General features: G+C 36.2%; 2 protein-coding genes across 5 annotated transcripts in view; one reads left to right on the top strand and one right to left on the bottom strand.

The window, feature by feature from the left end:
* Window positions 1-905: 905 nt before the first annotated feature.
* On the bottom strand, window positions 906-13,823 carry ENY2 (ENY2 transcription and export complex 2 subunit). 4 transcript variants are annotated; one of them, XM_044668813.1, is made up of 6 exons: window positions 13,755-13,823; window positions 13,484-13,645; window positions 11,109-11,185; window positions 5,282-5,352; window positions 2,715-2,789; window positions 914-1,182 (listed from the first exon to the last, which is right to left on the bottom strand). In XM_044668813.1, exons 3-6 carry the CDS (start codon window positions 11,174-11,176, stop codon window positions 1,106-1,108), a joined length of 291 nt encoding a protein of 96 aa, XP_044524748.1. In that variant the 5' UTR covers window positions 11,177-11,185; window positions 13,484-13,645; window positions 13,755-13,823; the 3' UTR covers window positions 914-1,105. The 4 variants fall into 4 exon arrangements, with proteins under 4 accessions (XP_044524735.1, XP_044524757.1, XP_044524748.1 ...); XM_044668800.1 differs by lacking the exons at window positions 13,484-13,645; window positions 13,755-13,823 and adding an exon at window positions 11,571-11,588 and having other exon boundaries at window positions 906-1,182; XM_044668822.1 differs by lacking the exon at window positions 13,755-13,823 and having other exon boundaries at window positions 911-1,182; window positions 13,480-13,727.
* A 44-nt stretch (window positions 13,824-13,867) lies between these two features.
* NUDCD1 (NudC domain containing 1) overlaps window positions 13,868-17,930 on the top strand; it is a 72,729-nt gene continuing 68,666 nt past the window's right edge. Inside the window, exon 1 of the mRNA XM_044668792.1 lies at window positions 13,868-14,023. Within this exon, the coding sequence (XP_044524727.1) occupies window positions 13,906-14,023 (118 nt within the window). The 5' untranslated portion in view covers window positions 13,868-13,905. The remainder of the gene's footprint in view (window positions 14,024-17,930) is intronic.

Below are 17,930 nucleotides of genomic sequence, written 5' to 3'. Positions count from 1 at the left end.
CCCATGGTCTCCTTGGGGGAGGATTTACTGACCCCACATTATGATCTCCTGGATTAGATGATCCTAAAGGTCCCTTTCTGGCTTTAAGTCCTTTTAAAAGGTCTATTATTGTGAACCTTTTCCCTCAGTGAGCAAAACTTATCATTATGCTTAATAAGTGAAGGAGTGAACAAATACCCAAACAATTTTCTTAAAATTATACTTGTATTTTACTCAAAAATAGCTTAAGGAATTTTGAAACTTCACTTCAAATCATTTTTCTTCATTCTGATAAATCATAAAGCTAGGTTTATAGAGAATGGCTTATTTAAGGATGCTGTATGGTACCTTATATATGAAAGCACTGCTTTGAAACTGCAGAAATTCTTTACTATCAAGGTGGCTTAAATAGGTCTAATTAAAATCCGATTACTGTAATTTTAAAACATAGTAGAAAGACATTATATCACACACTAATTTTTTTTTAAAGTTTGCAAATGGGGTTCTCCCTGTGGATAGGTACAACAGTTACCATCAGTTACACTTATTCTCTAAGAAAAGGGTGCCTTTCCTCTATGGTACCAGCTAGGTACATATAGTATTTCTTTCATCTCAAGGCAAAGGTCCAGATGAGGCCAAAAAATCTTCCTAGAATTCTCTTTTTTGTCAACTTCCTTACTGCTAATTTGTTAACAACGAGGCCTGAGGTTTTACAGGAAAAAGGAGAATGGGGAGATTGGTCCACGAGTCCTTTTTGGAGTAGTATCTCAAATTTAATTTTTAGTACAGTGCTTAATAAATGTTTATTTATTTATTAAAGATATTTTTATAACAACAGAGACTACTTGGAGAAAGATATGACAGCATTTCTGATTATGTTGGAAGATGAAAATATGAGAAAATACAATACATTAGAAATGTCAATTTCAAACATTTACATTTTATTTTTATTATTAAAATAATCTTCAAGAAAAAAAATCAGTACAACACAGGTCAATACCAAAACATGTAAAATTCATCATACAAAATAAAAGAACTAATTTAGAAAACACACTTCAAATGTATGGCATGTATTTTTTATGCACTAAAGAAATCAAATTACATGGCAGCGGTGTCCCAACCCAACTTATAGGCTGGCATGCTGAGCAAGGAAAGTTCTTATTCTTTGTAAAAGCTCCTTCTTCACGCTGTCAGGTACAAGTGCTGAAAATAATGAAACAAAAAGTCAGAAGTAAAATAGCATATAGACTATTACAGTTCATATTCAGTGAAATTTGCCATTAAGATTCTTGCCTGTGAAAAAGGATTCTATAGAGAAGTCAGATGTTAACACCGGAAAAGGAGCTTAAAAATATAAGTTTAAAGTATAAAAGACATATTAAAGTATGTTGACCAGAACTGAGATTTCTCTTCAGTATAGGTAGTACCTTAGGAGAGAATCTGAATGAGCTACTAAAAAGTCATCTTTTTGTGGCCAACCTTCTTGCTGATGCTCTTTTGTGCCAGCCAAATCAACTTGCAATCCTAGGGGTGTTGAACATCCCTGGAAGGACCTGTGCTAATAACAGCTCATTCTATTTTGCCTTGATAATTAGTAAATCAAAAACTTCCAGTGCTTTGTTTCTCCTAAGGCCTAGATAATAAAATGTAACAACCTCTTAGCATTTAGGGCTTCCTAGAATCCACCTTTTCTCTTCCTAATTCATGTTTTAGCCACATTGATAATAACTCAACTGTTCCCCAATATTATTTCAGTCTTCTCCTGTCTCTATGAATTTGTAGAGGCAATTCCTCATGCCTAGGATCTGCTTTCCTTTTGTCCACCTGCTAAAATTAGTTCGTGTGACACTTCCCTCATGAAACTTTTTCCGTCTTCTGGTTATATCTGGGTTTTCACTCCTCAAATTTTTTTGTAATTCTGCAGATTTTTTCCTTTGTTCTTATCACATTCTCCTTTGTGGCATGCTTATTTGTGCGCACAGCATATTATTGATTTTGGATCTAAAACTTCTTGTGGGCAAGAACAATTTAGGACTTTGAAAAATTTTACTGATGTCTTTTGTTTTTATACCAAATTCATTTCTCTTCCTTTCCAAATTCCAAACTTGGAATTCCTTTCTAAGTACCTAGTGAGCCTTACTTAGTTAACAACAAAATTTAATAAAGAAAAATGTTAAATAAAACCAATTAACACATCATGGTATAGTGTAAAGAGTAATGGCTTTGGAGTCAAAAGATGTGAGTTCAAATCCATGTGTATTACCTGTATTAACCTAAACAAATTTTATTTTTTTACAACCCTACCTTCTGTCTTAGAATCAATACTACATATGGGTTCTAAGGCAGAAAAGTAAAGGTTAGGCAATGGGAGGTAAGTGACTTGTCCAGGGTTACACAGCTAGGAAGTGTCCAAGGTCAGATATGAATCCAGAACCTCCCTTTCTCTATTCACTGAGACACCTACCCACCCCATTAGCTAAATTCACTTAGTATCCTGGGGCCTTATTTTCTTGAGGTATAAAATAAGAAATTTGGAGTTGGTTTCTGATATAAGGTATAAATTAGTGGCTTGGAAAAGACCTACAAATAAGCAAGGATAGAAATTGCAGAACTATGGCTTAGGAGATAAAGACAGACTGTTTTAAGAGTCGAATAATTGATCTAGAGAGCTCGACATATTTAATTGAGAGTATTTAGTCCTAAAATGAGACTCTTGCAAATAACTCATTTCTTACCTCTGCCTTTTGGAGTTATCTCTGTCACCAAGTCATCAACAGTAACATGTTCTAACCCTTTTTCTTTAATCACATCTTTAAAAATTCAAAACAAAATACAAATATCATCATTTTAGGTCATATTTAATACAAAACTAGATATTTTGTTTATCATAATTCATATCAGGTAAAACAAAGTAGCTGCAATGTAACCTTGCAAATAAAATTATAACTGTTTACTAGTTCATTTAAAAAACAAGCCTATCCTCTTGTCAAATATATAACATGTATATTTAATAAATATTGATTCTAAAGCTCCAGATGAATGAAATTAGCATTTTACTCTGAGACATTTAAATCTGGCATTTATGAGGAGCAGGAATCTTCTATGAAGTTTGTCTTGGCATTATCTTAGGTTAGTTTTCGAACATGAGGAAACCAAAATTTAATTTATTTTCTGTGCTTGACTCACTAGGTTTTTGCTAAAGTTTACACACAATGTAAGTTCTGCAGTTATCTCCTCTGCCCCATTTAGGCTGAAACAGCAAACTCTAGCCAGAGCCATGATAGTCTATACCTTCAAATGTTGCTTGCTGCCTCTGCCTCATAAGAAGAAATGTAGGGAAGGGAAGAGAGGGAATAAGCACTTATGTAGCATCTACTACATGCCAGGTACTGAGCCAAGCCATTTCTCATTTGATAATAAAAAGAAGTTAACGTGCAAGAGTGGGAGGGTGGATGAGTAGAATATAAGCATTAAAAAATAAGATAACTTGGCTACAGGCCACTACTAAAGAAATGCTATAAATTGTTCTGGTTCAGCACTATTAAATGTGATAATATGCCTATCATTTAGGTTTCTAGAATATATTAATAAGCACCTAGATATATTAAAGTCCTTAAGATACTGACATACTTACACTAAATACCCCTAATAAATGAGCATATGTATGTATATGTATGTACCTTCAGAAGCTTCAGTGTCAACACTTCAAGGGAAGAGAAAGAAGTCAATCACACAGTATATCCTAACTATGTGATTATAATTTATTCAGGAAACACATAAAAAAGACCTTTGTTATTAGGTGAGACTATGTTGTTATGAGAGGCTGCCATGGTGTAGTACACAGAATGCTGGCCTTGGAACTGGGAAAAGCTGAGTTCAAGTCTCATTCCTGACACATTGTGGCTTTGTAACCGGCCAAGTCATTTAATCATTAGTGCTCTAGATGAGAGGTGCCAAACTCAAATAGAAACAGATCCTTATAGGGCATATACTGACTAAGAAAGCCACAAATTAACATTATATATGGTGTACTGTATTTTTATTTTGTTAAACACTTCCAAATTATATCCTGATCTGGTTTGGCCCTCCCTAGGAAGTTTTGCTACCGAGCTTGACACCTTTGCTCTAGACCAGTGATAGACAAACTTTTTAAAAAGGGGACCCAAAGGAAAGGAAATGCTCATCTGTCAGTCTGTTTCTAAGGCAACTCTTTTGAAGTTTCATTGTATTGTGTTCTACTCATTGTATTCGTCAGATGAGGAATAATGTCACCAGGCTAATAGACCACTTCAGGGGGCCACATCTGGCTTCTCCAAAAGAGTAAGAAACTTGAGAGAAGATGTTTTCCTTTCTTTTAGTTTAGCACAGTGCCTGGCAATGTAGGATCTTCATAAATGCTTCTTGATTTGACTTCATTCACAGAAATTGCTAAATTTCCTGCTTTAAGGCTCTATCTTCCTTTAAGAGATGGCTCAGGTTTTGCCTCTGAATGAAGACCTATTTGATCTCTCCCACTGTGAAGCTTCTTTAACTCCTTAAGTTATTTTGTTTTTTACTCATTTCTGTACCTGCTATATTACCTCCTCCCATAAAGCATAAGAACAGAGACTTGTTTCTGTGATCACAAAGATGAAGTTACAGCTTTGCCTGAATTGAGTATTTAGGCATTTCTATTCCTAGCACAATGACTTGCACATAGCAGATACTTAATGAGAATATGGCCTATTGTAAATGATAAAAACTTAATTATAATAAATGACTTATCTACATATTTCATATAGAACTCTCCTTCAAAATACTTTTTATATTCTATGAATGCATAATAAAATTCTCAAGTTCCGCATAAACAATTCATTAACTTCAAAAAGCTTTAACACTTTGTAGACACAAAGGAATTGTCAGTCAATTATTCATTAGATAAACAACTCTATTGTTTGGATATAATATTTAAGGGCCCCTTTATATACAAGGAAATCTATTTTGCTTAGGAGAGAAGATTTTAGGTGAGAATATGACATTTGTTTATCTTTTGTACCATATTAAGTGTCCTTTAAGTTAGTTTTAAAATCCAAACTCTGTTAGTAAGAATTTTTTTCTCAAGTTTCTCTTGAAAAAGAAGAAATATCTAGAAATGACAAATCTGGCTAGAAGTTGTTCATTATATTATCAATCTGCAGGGATTGAGGGATATCTTTGCATTACCAAATTTCACTATGTATTTGTTTAAAATAAGGCCAAATTATTTAGTATATGTATCTCTAATAGACAAAATCAATGGGTATTGGTGCAGCAAATCGCTTACCTTTACAATGAGCCTTTAATTGGTCTTTCCAGCCACATTCAATTAATTTAGCTCTTAGCAACTCTTTAAGCCTAAAAAAAAGGTTTGAATCAAAGATTTATAGTATAGATTGTTTTAGAACAGAGTTCATTTATGAATCTTAAAAGACTTTCCTTTCCTTGTCTTTCAAAGAGTATGAATTCATTTAAACTTTTTTTTCTAAGAAATCAATGCTATTGATCCATTAGCCTTCCTCATATCAAAGGATTAAAGCCCAGATGGTTCACAATGGATCAATTCCACTCCACAACATTAGTCAAAGAAAGTTTGTTGAATTAAATGGCCCCCTTTTTAAGGGGTTGGCCTGAGTGGAGCAGAAGATATAGTGCTGAGCCTTATTGTATTATAGTATATATGTACTGTAAATATCATTAATATTATGTTATAGTATACATGTACTATGCTATATTTTATTATATGTATATATATTATTCATAGATCCTAGTTAATTAAATTTGTTCATCTCTTCCTCCCTATTACCTTTGAATGGCATCCAAAGCCTTTCACAATCTACATACCTACCTTTCTAGCCTTAGTATATTTTCCCTTTACTACATTCTACCATCCAACCAGACTGGTGGTCTTGATAGTCCTCACATACAATTGTCCATTTCTTATATCCTTATCTCAGTTCTAACGGTTCTTCTATTCATTTTCATCTCTTAAAATCCCTTATTTCCTTAAGACTCAACTCAAGCACTACCTGTTAGATGAAGACTTTCCTGACCTCCCCAGACCAACTTATATGATATATAGTTTTCCCCAGTAGAATGTAAACTTACTGAGGCCAAAGAATGTTTTCATTTTTCTCTTTGAATTTCTAGCATCAGCATAATGCCTGGTATGCAGTGGCCTAATAAATGCCTATTGACTGAGTTACTGGAATAACCAGATCATTTAGTCCAATTTTATTTTTTTGCAACATGATGAAACCTGAACCTTGATGAGGTTAAACAACTCTGCCAGTTTGTGGTAGAAATGTTCCTTCACAAATTCTTCTGTATCTAGGCTTTTGCTTAATACCCATGCCCAGAATTCTCTCTCTGACACTAAAGTCTTTAACTGCTTTCAAGGTGCTAACTAACTATACAAAGCAGCCTTTCAAAGAGGACTCCTAGGAACTCATTATCCCGGAAGATTGTTTCAGCCTTGGTACTCCTACTCCATCAGTACTTTCAGTACCCTTTGTAACTCTATCAGGAAATACAATTACAAACCTAAATTTGATGTAACTCCTGGATGAGTCTTAATAAATTGAGAATTTAGAGCCTTGGCAGAGGTAGGGAATTAAAAGTTGCAAAAAAAACATGAGTAAAAAAACATCCTTTGGAAATTGTACTTCGATATAGCTTCTCTTTGTGATATAATTTCCCTAAGAAATTGGAAATGGATAATAGAACAGACCCTGACATACACTATAAACATTTCTTTTAAGAAAACTCAAAGACTGTAAATCAGTCACTATGAGAAAGAGACCAGAAAAGCTTATAAAGTGCCTCAGTCAGGAAATACTTTATCTCCTTGTCAGATGTATGATAGCCAAGGACAGGCAGTGAAAATAACAGATTTGACACACTTTTGAGGACACCGAAGCAATCCATTAATCAGCAAGCATTCATTAACTACCTACTATGTGTCAGGAACTGTATTAAGTCCAGGGCACACAAAAACAAAATGGAGAAGTTTACATTCTATCAGAAGAAACAACAGGAATATCTAAGTATGAACAAAATTAATTTAGAAATAGCAATTGGGGTGTGTGTGGTAGTTTTATAAAGGCCTCTTATAGAAGATAGCATTGGCCTGAATTTTGAAGTTAACTATGGATCCTATGAAGTGGAGATGAGAAAGGAGCACACTTTAGGCAAGAAGGGACCAACTATACAAAGGAAAAGATACAGGAGATGTAGTGTTATCTGTGAGGAATAGCAAGGTGGTCAGTTTAGCAGTATTAAGTATATGAGAAGAGAAGTAAGTATAATGAGTTTGGAAAAAGGAGCTTAAGTCAAGTTATGAAGGGACTTTAAATGCTGAATAGAGGAGTTTGTTCTTGATACTAGAGAAAACAGAGAGCAATTGGCATTTACTAAGAGGGTTGTGGTCAGATTTATATTTTAGGAAAATCAGACTCAAGGTATTGGAAAGGGGAAACTTGGGAAAAAAAATCAAGAATCTCATTACTGAAAAAAGCTGATTAAAAAAATTAAATAACTATAGACCCATTTGCCTACTTTTCCATCTTTTATTTTTAGAACTTTAGGAGGGTGGTAGTCTACACATAATAAGGGTATCCTTTATGAAGGTATGAGAAGGGAAGGGACAGGTTTTTATAGTGATGCAAGAGCAAATGACTGTGAGGTCCTGAACAATGAATATCACTGTTTACTGTTTGTTGACTATAAAGGTGCATTTGATTTTTTAGTTAAATGCCAAATTACAAACTCTCCTCCAACCAGTTATCTTCCACACAAAAGTTGAGCTATAACAGAGATAACTTTGGTGATCTTTTTATTATTAATATCAAGTGAGGCATAATCAGGGAGACACATCCTAGCAAAAGGTGTTTGTCCTTATAATGGAGAATGACTGGCACAGAGTCCAAATAAAAGAGAGATTTATTATAGATGGTGAGATACTGCTAACACATGATGTTTTTTTTCTTTTGGAGAAGATGTATTGCTTGTACCCTATGTGAGATCCAAAATCACACAGGAGTTTGGCTTAATTATTTACAAAAAAAAAACAGCCAGTGTGGAGATTAAAATTAATATGCAAAATACTAAATATTATATGTATGAATATTTTATTAATAATAAACTAACAGAGACCTAACTAAAATGTTACTAACCAGCCAGCTCCCAGGAACAAAAGAGGAAGAGGGAGGAGTTACAGTCAAATATAAAAGAATAACGTGACCACGAAAACGTGGAGATTCAGGAAAGATTAAAGGGAATTTTGGGACTTATGCGGGATGAAATCCAAGGTTCAAAATCTCCATTTATACATACCCTGCTGTGTCTCCCCAATGGATCATAAAAACATAATCAACATATATTGCAATAATTTGTGGATAAAAGAAAAAAAAAGAACAAAATCAATGATTGCTACATTAATAAAAAGCCAAAGGGGTGTGAGGAGATGAATTTCTCCCCAGAATCTTAAGATTAGTGAAGCTCTCAACTGCAAGGTATTCATTCAGCACAAAAATCCCCAGGAAAAGAATTAAGCAGATCCAAACTGCACTTTTTAGCCCTACCAACTCAAACTGTTGTTGTTTCAGAGTTTCAAGCAAGCTTTGAAGTGGCATTATTCTTGAAGAGGCTAAATGGGGTTTTGTTTATAGACTAAACAAAAAACAAGCAAAATTTCTAGAGGGAGAACAATAGGGCATTTGCATATGAGAGAGCTGGCCAAAAGTTAAGACAAAAATCCCAAAAACTCCTACTTCAAATCTGCTGATTTTGTCCCTCTGCTCTCAAAAGAAAAACTGCAGAAGTCCCCTTCTTGAGGGAAAAAAAAAATTCGAGTTGCAAGTCTCTCTCAGCCAGAAGTCCAGGGCCAGCTTAAGACCGGAAAAGCCAAGTGGGGTAGGGGAAGGGATTTGGGTCTCACCCTTCCATTAGATAAAGGCAGTTCAGTTCGGCAGGCTGCAGGCTGGGCAGGGAGCAGTGAGGAAAGCTGGCTGGAGCAGATGAGTGTGAAAAGGCAGCAGCAGTGAAAGCAGGAATCTGGTGGGCGAAGTCTGCAGTGGCTGAGATGGGGTGAAAGCAGGCAGGCTGGCTGGCAGGCGAAGGGAAAAAAAAAACCGCAGGAGCATAGGGCAAGAAAGGGAAACCCCAGCTCTCAGCTCTTGGGCAAACTTAATAACTATACTGAATATCTATATTTAAAAAAATATTTGAGGATTCTATCCCATCGTGGTTAGCCAAAAACGTGGAGATTAAAATTAACATGCAAAATACTAAATATTATATTTATGAATATTTTATTAATAATAAACTAGCAGAGACCCAACTAAAACGTTACTAACTAGCCCTCTCCCAGGAACAAAAAAAAAAAAGAGGGAGGAGTTACAGCCAAATATAAAACAATAATGTGACCACGCAAAGGTTGAGGTGCAGGAGAGATTAAAGGGAATTTTGGGAAAACTAAGGGACTTATGGGGGATGAAGTCCAAGGTTCAAAATCTCCATTTATACAACAGGTAGTCTATCAGTATATATCTTGGACAGATATTACTGATGAATAATGAATCGAAAGCATTTATTAAGTAAGCACTTATGCAATGGGGATACAAATAGAAAAGTAAGACAGTTCTGCTCTTAAGGAGCCCACATTCTAATGAGAGAGATCACTTTTTGGAAGATATCAATTCCAAAACAAATGGAAAACTAGCATAGTCCTCAGGGTGAAGTGGCAAAGCAGGTAATAAAGTCTTTTCTTTAATGTCAGTTAATGTCATTCTCTACTTCAGGCAAACTAAAGTTCAATGTCCTAGGGCTGTTGTCATCAGGTTCTGAATGAAAAGGTGGTAAGGTGGTCCCACTTGTCTGGTATAAGAAGCTGCCCCTTCCTTAGTGTCCTGCTGCTTCACCTAGGCTGGCTTACTTGCTCCATGTATATGGCAACTGACTGACAGCTGGTGGGGATGATTGATCCCTTCTCCAGTGTTTGCTCCTTGGGATAATGGCTGTGAAGGCTGAGCTGAATGCTACTAGTCTGATGGGGGAACTACCACTCCCAGAGGTGCTGTGTCTATAAACTATATTAACAACTAAATATAAGTGTTATATTGTAACTATATAGAGTATTTAGATATAAATATAAAGAGTATCTTTAGATGCTCTGAGTGACTTCTTCCTCCAAGCTTCCTTCAAAGGTCCATCTTTTCAAAAGCAATATTATTATATTGATACTCTATTGTTATGAATCATGGAATATTATTGCTCAAGAATTAAAAATTTGGATCACAATCATGTAAACATGGAAAAATATTCTAAATAAAAATAAAAAAAACATTAAAAAAATTTGAATCACTCAAAGGAAAAGAGAAAAACGCAAGGTATGTGTAGACTATAATATATTACCCACATAGAATTTTAAGAGGTAGTTAAAATATATCAGAGAGAAATATAGGGACAGCTATGTGACTTAGTGGATAGGAAGCCAGGCCTGGAGTTGGAGAGGACCTTGGGGTCAAATCTGGTCTCAGTCCTGTTTCTTAGCAATGTGACCCTGGGCAATCCACTTAACCCTAAATTGCCTACTCTTGATAGAGTAGAGCCCACTTCTTCCTTAGAACCAATACTTAGTATCAATTCTCATTGTAATTAATTCTGAAGTAATCAATTCTAAGTAAATCTAAAGTAAAGCAATCAATTCTAATACAGAAGGTGAAGATTTAAAAATAAATGATCAGAAAAGAACTGACTCTGATCATGTTTCAAGGATGAGGATAATCAATGGATAGCCTTTATGTACCATGGTATCCACATAGTAGAAGGCTTCCAACATATCAACTGAACTCTTTATGGAGATTTTATGGAAGAAAGTGTGATTCAGTTTTGATCTAGAGTACCAGAAGCAGTAGTCATACTTGATAAGATGCATCCAAGTACTGAAAATACCTTTGTTTCCTTTAAAAATGTTAAGAATGAAGTTCATAATTCAATTTTCTATAAACCTTTCACATAGGAACTGTTACTCTTCTTGATGATATAAATCTCTAAAAACTCATGGGTTATAGTAGTATAAAAACGTTTGACCAGTCAAGTAAATTATTACTTACCGTTCTCGTTCTCCAGTTTCTATCAATTTCTGGTTAATAGTTGCTCTCATCTGTGCATCTTTGTTCATTTTGCTAATCTGGATTAAAAAAAAAAAAAAGGTTATATTTTTATGGCAACATTTCCAAATCTAATAGGGAGGATCACATCTATTTTACATTTTACTCACTGCTTGGAATGGTATCAAAAAAAATTTTTTTTCAAGAGTATTTACTTATAGAATTCCAGAATGTAACATACTGATAAACTTTTTAATCCTATTTACGTACCCTGCATTTTTTAACCTCTGGTTAAAAATTTCAATTTTTATACTCACATTCTATGTTGACATTATAAAGCCAAAGAAAACACTAACTAATCAGTTTACACCCAAGAGTGGAGCACCATACTTGATACTTTTTAATCCTATCTATGTACCTTACATTTTTTAACCTCTGGTTAAAAATTTCAATTTTTATACTCACATTGCATGTTGACATCATAAAGCCAAAGAAATCACTAGCCAATCAGTTTACACCCAAGAGTGGAGTACCACACTTGATAGCTGATGTTGATGGAACTCACTGACTACTTTTGGGAGAAGATGTATAATTTACCTTCCTAACCTAGGTTTTAGCACTATTATTGTATGATAACATTGAACCATATGAAAGAAATTCACTTTAAAGTGTGTTCAAATTTTTAAATTAGTTATCTAGAAATCATTTTAGGGCTTGTCATCATTTATGGATAATCCAATTCAACATGGATATAGGACCAGTTAACTGGAAGGGCCCTGCATTCAAAATCCTGCTTTGCCACTCAGCCCCTATGGGATGGTAAAAGTCAAATCATTTAACCTATCCCTTCTTACACTATGGTCATGGTTTTGGGATGAAATTTCCCTCTGTTGAGTTCAATTGGACTTCCACTAATGAAGTGGGTTTTGTTTTATCAAGTAGTTATGCAGGTATTTCTTTCTGACTTTCGGTTTACTGATGGGAAAATCAAACAAAAATCCCAGACATATTATTTGTTCATTTAAAAATGTTGCATGAGTATGTTTGGAGACAAGAGGTCTCATGACAATTTCACTTTTAAAAATGAGTTGCTTGGATTGGAAGAAGGCAATAAAAAATAGTAACACCTGCCCAATGGCAAGAAATGCACTTTAAGAAACATTTTGTTAATATAACAAAATAAAGTCACTATTTCTGATTATAGTTATCATTTTGGAAACATTTCCAAGATGATATATTCAAAATTATTTAAAAAATGAAGCCATAAGCCAAGAAGTTCTTAACTTGTTTTTGTGTCAAGGATTCCTTGACAGTCTAGCGAAAATACATAAAATACACTACAAAGAAAACAAAGTACATAGCTATCAAAATATTAAAAATTTACGAACGTGACGGAAAGATTTGCCTTAAACCATTATTTATATGTTGTAAGCATTCGAACGAAAGCTCATGGAAAATTTCGGCTAAAATTTCTTTACCAGTTTTGATACTTTCCTTTGCCTTCTCCTTTCATAGGAAATAGCCAGACTGAAACAGTGGGAAAAGTACTACTTTCAAACCTGGCTTTGCCACTTATAACCGTGTCACCGAACCAACAACATCACCCCTCTGCACTTCAGTTTCTTCATCTGAAAGGAGATAAACTTCCTGATCTGTAAACAGCTTCCAGTACCAAAATTCTCCTATCTACAGGTTTTACTGAAATAAAACAACACAGGACTTCCGACACAGTACCTCTGTCTTTTGAGAGACTGGGCAAGACAAGAAATTTATACTTCCCTAGCGGGGAAGGTCCGAGGTTAACATGGGGGAAAGGTTGTAAAATCACAGAATGTGAAGATGGAAATTAAGCGACTAGCCCTGCGCCACAGCACTGTGCTAAATCCTGGAAATCACAAACAAGTCATTCTATTTCTCTTCTCTCTCTTCACTGAACTGACTTTAATCTAGCTCAAGCAGCTTGTTCTACATTAGTTCCTTCTTCAGTGAAAGCTCTGTAGCCCAAAGAACATGACAGTTTCAAAACAACCTGCAGGGCTGGTCTGCATCACCCTGCTGTATCTTCAAAGCTTAGCTGCAAAGCTGGAGAAGGAAAATGAAGGAATTAGGGACTCCAGAGGATATGGAGGGTGGGAACGACAAAGCACGACAAAGAAATACATAAGAGAATTAGCGCCGGGCCCAACTCCCTTTCTCAAATTCCAGGGGTAACGCCACTGGGATGGGTACAGCTACTCGACCAGAGTAACAAGCCACTAATGAGGTGGGGGGGTGAGAAACGACTCTCCCTCGGTTGGGCCGTGGTCCTCAGTGGGATGAAGAATAATGCACAACATGTTACTTTATATCCGTAAAAGAAGGAAAAGATAATTACCTACCGTATTCTTCTCTCCGTCAATTCTCTGTCCTGAAGCTACGCCTTAAACCAACAACCACAGGAAGCGAGAAGAAGTATTTCCGGGGCGTAGCGGGTCCTAATAAAGCCTTACACTGTATACGTGACCGCTTTTCTATTCTCTTAGCCTTCTGGATGAACGAGTCTGAGCCAATGGAGGAGTTGCGTTCAGACCTCAAAAATAAGAATCACAAAAAACTATCCTTCCCAGCATGCATTGCAGGTTAAGCCCAGCCTTCCCCTCCAGCTTTTACCTTCTTCGTAAACTACATTTCCCAGAAGCCTGCCGAACCGGCGGCGCTCTCTGGGACCGGATCGTGCCACTCTCCAACCCTTCTGAAGCTGACGCGGACCTTTTAACCGCACTTTTAAAGTTAAGACCCGCGCGGACTCCGACGCCAAGTGATGGAGGTGGCGGCTAATTGCTCACTGCGCGTGAAACGGCCCCTGTTAGACCCCCGCTTCGAGGGCTACAAACTCTCTCTGGAGCCTTTGCCCTGTTACCAGCTGGAGCTGGACTCAGGTGAGAAGGGCCAGGGATCCCGAGCCCCCCTCGCACACTGCCTTCCCATGTCCCTCTGGCTCGACTTTCTCGGTGACTGCAGCTTCGCCTGCCCACTCTTCCCGGAAATCCGGCTAGGGAGGAAACGAGGCGTCCCCGCAGTTGTTATCCCCTTGCTGCTCCTCCTTGCCCTTCTCTCAAATTCAGGCCGGTTTGGGGGCGCGCGTAGACGGGCCGGGGCCACCCCCGAAACCGGCCTCTCTGCCCTCATTACTTCTCTTTTCTGCGAGTCTGCCCTTTGGCCTTTCCATCCCGGCCCTACAAGTTAGCCCTAGGACCTCGACTCAGGATTTGTATCTTTAACGTAGCGTCCATAAGAAGCCCTTGTTGTATTATTCTAATCTTTCCAGACAAAATGGCCTATCCCAGCCATGTCTGTCTCCTCTCCATTCAGTATTCCCCTCTGCCGTTGCACCTGCCGTGTGCTCCATGCCTGGCATGTACGGTCTCTTCACCACTGGCCCTTAGAATCCTTTAGCTTCCTTTGGAGCCCAGCTCAAGATTTTCTTTATTCACCAGGACTCTCTTTTCCCGTCCTCCTCGATTGGCAGCACCTCCTTAAAATGACTTTAAAGTACTTTATATATGTACTTTGCATCACTTTACTTAAAAGATAGGATAGGGGCAAAGTTTTTTTTCTTTTTGCCTTTGGATCCTCAACTTCTAATTCAGAGGTAGCATGAATTGGTGGTTAGAGATGGGTTAAAAATAAGCCAGAAAGACCAAGTGTCACACAGTGAGTCACTTAACCTTTTCTTCACTATTTTAGGCATCTCTCACTAAAATATAAAGTGATGCTGATCTGTATGGGTACGAGTTAACCAGAATTTCTTCTTAATGGAAGATGAGGGATAGAGAGTGGAAATTCCCAGTGCCTTGTAAGCCTCAGTGCTGGTTGATGTGAATTTCCTCTTGACCTTCGATAGTTCTCTTCACTTCTCTGTCCTCCAGTATAATCCATTCACACTTTACTTAAATATCAGTGGTTAGAGACAGTCCAGGTTTTCTTTTTATTTGAAATCAAAATTACTTCCCTGCAACTTTTTCTCCACTCTTCCTAATTCCACCCTAGAATAAAGTTAAATCCTTTTTTCACAAGTCTACCTTTCAAATACTGTTATATATACCTCCACTCCTTAGCATTAAAGTCATGTTTTCCAGTTTCTTCATTTGAAATTTCTAGGAAAGACCCAAGCTGTTGTTAACAGCCAGCAAATGCACGTGATAACGATTTGCTTTGTAAAAAATTAGTATGATCAGTCAGCAAGAATTTTGTTAAGCTCCTACACTGTGCTAGGCACGGTACTGAAGCTCTGGAAAAACCAAAAAAGTCATAAAACAATCTTTCTAAAGGAGCTCACAATCTAATTAGGGGACAGGTTATAAACAATTGTGTACAAAAAACCCAAAATATAATCAGGGATAATCTCAGAAGGATGACTCTAAAATTAAAGGGAATGAGGAAAGCACCTTGCAGAAGGTGGGACTTGTGATTTGAAGGAAGCCAGGAGATAGAGATGAAGAGGGAGAGAGTTTCAGGCATGAGGGACAAGCCAGTCAGTGTAAATGCTTGATGTAGTATGCTGTGCCAGTGTCACTGTATCCCAGAGTCATTGAGTGAAGAAAGGAATAAGATTGAAAAAGTAATAATAGGCTAGATTATGAAGTACAAAAGTAATAGCTCATATTTTTATGGTGCTTATTTTCTCAGAATTTCTTGTGAAATAGGTAGTGTAGGTAATAATACCCCTATTTTACTAATGATGAGTTTACGTAGCTTTAATAATAGTCAAAATGTGACTAGCACAGGCCAGATTCTCTAATAGTATTTTTTTCCTCTGTCATACTATCCCTAGAATAATCATGAATCTGTCAGATTATGAAGTATCATATTTTAGGCAAATTCTATTTTCTGTTTAATACCAATATCGATAATATCTAGCAAACCACAACATTTCATCTCTGCCTCAGTACTTTTTCATAAAAGTACTAAATTTCCTAAATTGTCTTCCCATGCCTGGAATGCAGACTCAGTGAAGTGCCATCTCCAGAAAGAGCTCTTTCCTAGCTTAAAAGTGGGCAGAACACTGGGCCTAGAGGCAGGAAGACTTCAGAGTTCAGTTCTTCCTTCAGGATACTTCCCAGATGTGTAGTCCTGGGCAATTCACTTTACTTTTCTCAACTTTAATTGCTTCATTTGTAAAATGAGGATAATACCTCAAGAGGAAAAACATACCTCACAAGATTGTTCCAAATATCCTGAGTTTTAAAATGCTATATAAATGTTAGCTATTATTGTCATTATTACAAAATGTATGATATAATAGTTGTCTGGTTACTATTAATATTAGCAAAATTTTCTCCATATAATATTTTTTAAATGATCAAGATTTATAATTTTTATTTTTAAATTAAAAACATGAAAAAATTTATTTCTCCCTGCCTTGAGCAAATTAAAAAATAAAAACCCAAATAAAGTCATCAATACAGAACAAGTATAGTCCCCTAAAACAATTCCCATATTAGGCTGGTTTGAAAATATGTCTCTTTTTAAAGTTCATTACTTTTCTATTTGGAAATAAATGAGTATTTCATCCTTGTTCTTTTGGATTTGTGATTCATTTTTACCTTGATTAGATAAACAACTTCCTAAGTTGTTTATAATATTATCTTATGATTTTCCTTGTGCATGAAAAATGGACTTTAGTGAATTTCATGCCTTGCTGGGTACTATCAGTTTTGACAGTCAAAATGAGAGATTTTGTTATCTAGTAGTTTCACTCTGAAATGAGTGAAACTAATCCCTAATGAGGATCTGTGCATCCTAAGAAGTCTTTACTGATAAGTTGACTAACTTTTAGCCTTGTTCAGAGATCCATTCCAAATGGCATTTAAATCTTACTATAAGCAATTAATGTAGGGATCTTCCAGTGTAGAAACCCCTTTTATCTTAGCCCAGCAGCAGTTGTTCTATATCTTATTGGCTTAGAGATATCTGGAGCCCTGAGACCTTACCCTAATTGTTCCTGCACACGCCATTAATATGTGCCAGAAGATGAACTTGAATCCATGTATTTCTGACTCCAAAGTTGATTATCCATTTACTAGCCATTTTGCCTCTCATTCTAATATGTCTGTAATAAAGAGAAAGTTAAATTGTACTGAGCACAAGTTTTTTTCATAGTATTTTAGAATTTTAGAAACATCTATATAGAGCACTAATCCTATTTAATTAGCAGTTCAAAATGTTTGTAAATAACCTTAAGGAAACTCTCCCAACATATTTTGTGGCATCATAGATGGCCTTGGCAGTAAGAAGACCTGGCTTCATATTCCACCTCTGCCATGAATCAGTTAATTTTTCAGAGCCTTAGTTTTCTCATCTTTAAAATGCGAGGGCTAGTTTTTTATAAAATTAGACTTGGTATGTATACATGAACACATTGCCATACATGTGAGGTATGACTAGAGAGTTAATGAAACTATTTTAAAAGACAAATATGCAGGGAAAATTAGGTGGCTCAGAGATGGGAGGCCCTGGGTTCAAATCTTCAGATGCTTCCTAGTGTGTGACCCAGGGCAAGTCACTTAACTTCAATGGCCTAGTCCTTACTGCTCTTCTGTCTTGGAACCCGTACTTAGTATGTATTCAAAGACAGAAAGTTAAAAGTTAAAAAAAAAACAAATGACCAAAAAAAAATTTGCTACATAAAAATGACTGGTGTTCTTTAAAGTTGTTATACTGTACTAGAGTCTATGTTATTGCCATTTCACAAAAAAATGCTTTTGAAATTGTCTTCTGATGCAATGTGAAATACCATACATATATGTGTGTGTGTGTGTATATACAGGACCAGTGTGAGACATA

This window comes from Gracilinanus agilis, chromosome 1 (genome assembly GCF_016433145.1).
Source record: "Gracilinanus agilis isolate LMUSP501 chromosome 1, AgileGrace, whole genome shotgun sequence".
NCBI classification, from domain to species: domain Eukaryota; kingdom Metazoa; phylum Chordata; class Mammalia; order Didelphimorphia; family Didelphidae; genus Gracilinanus; species Gracilinanus agilis.
Note: the sequence above shows the minus strand (reverse complement) of the source record. Positions and strands in the feature narration are given on the sequence as shown.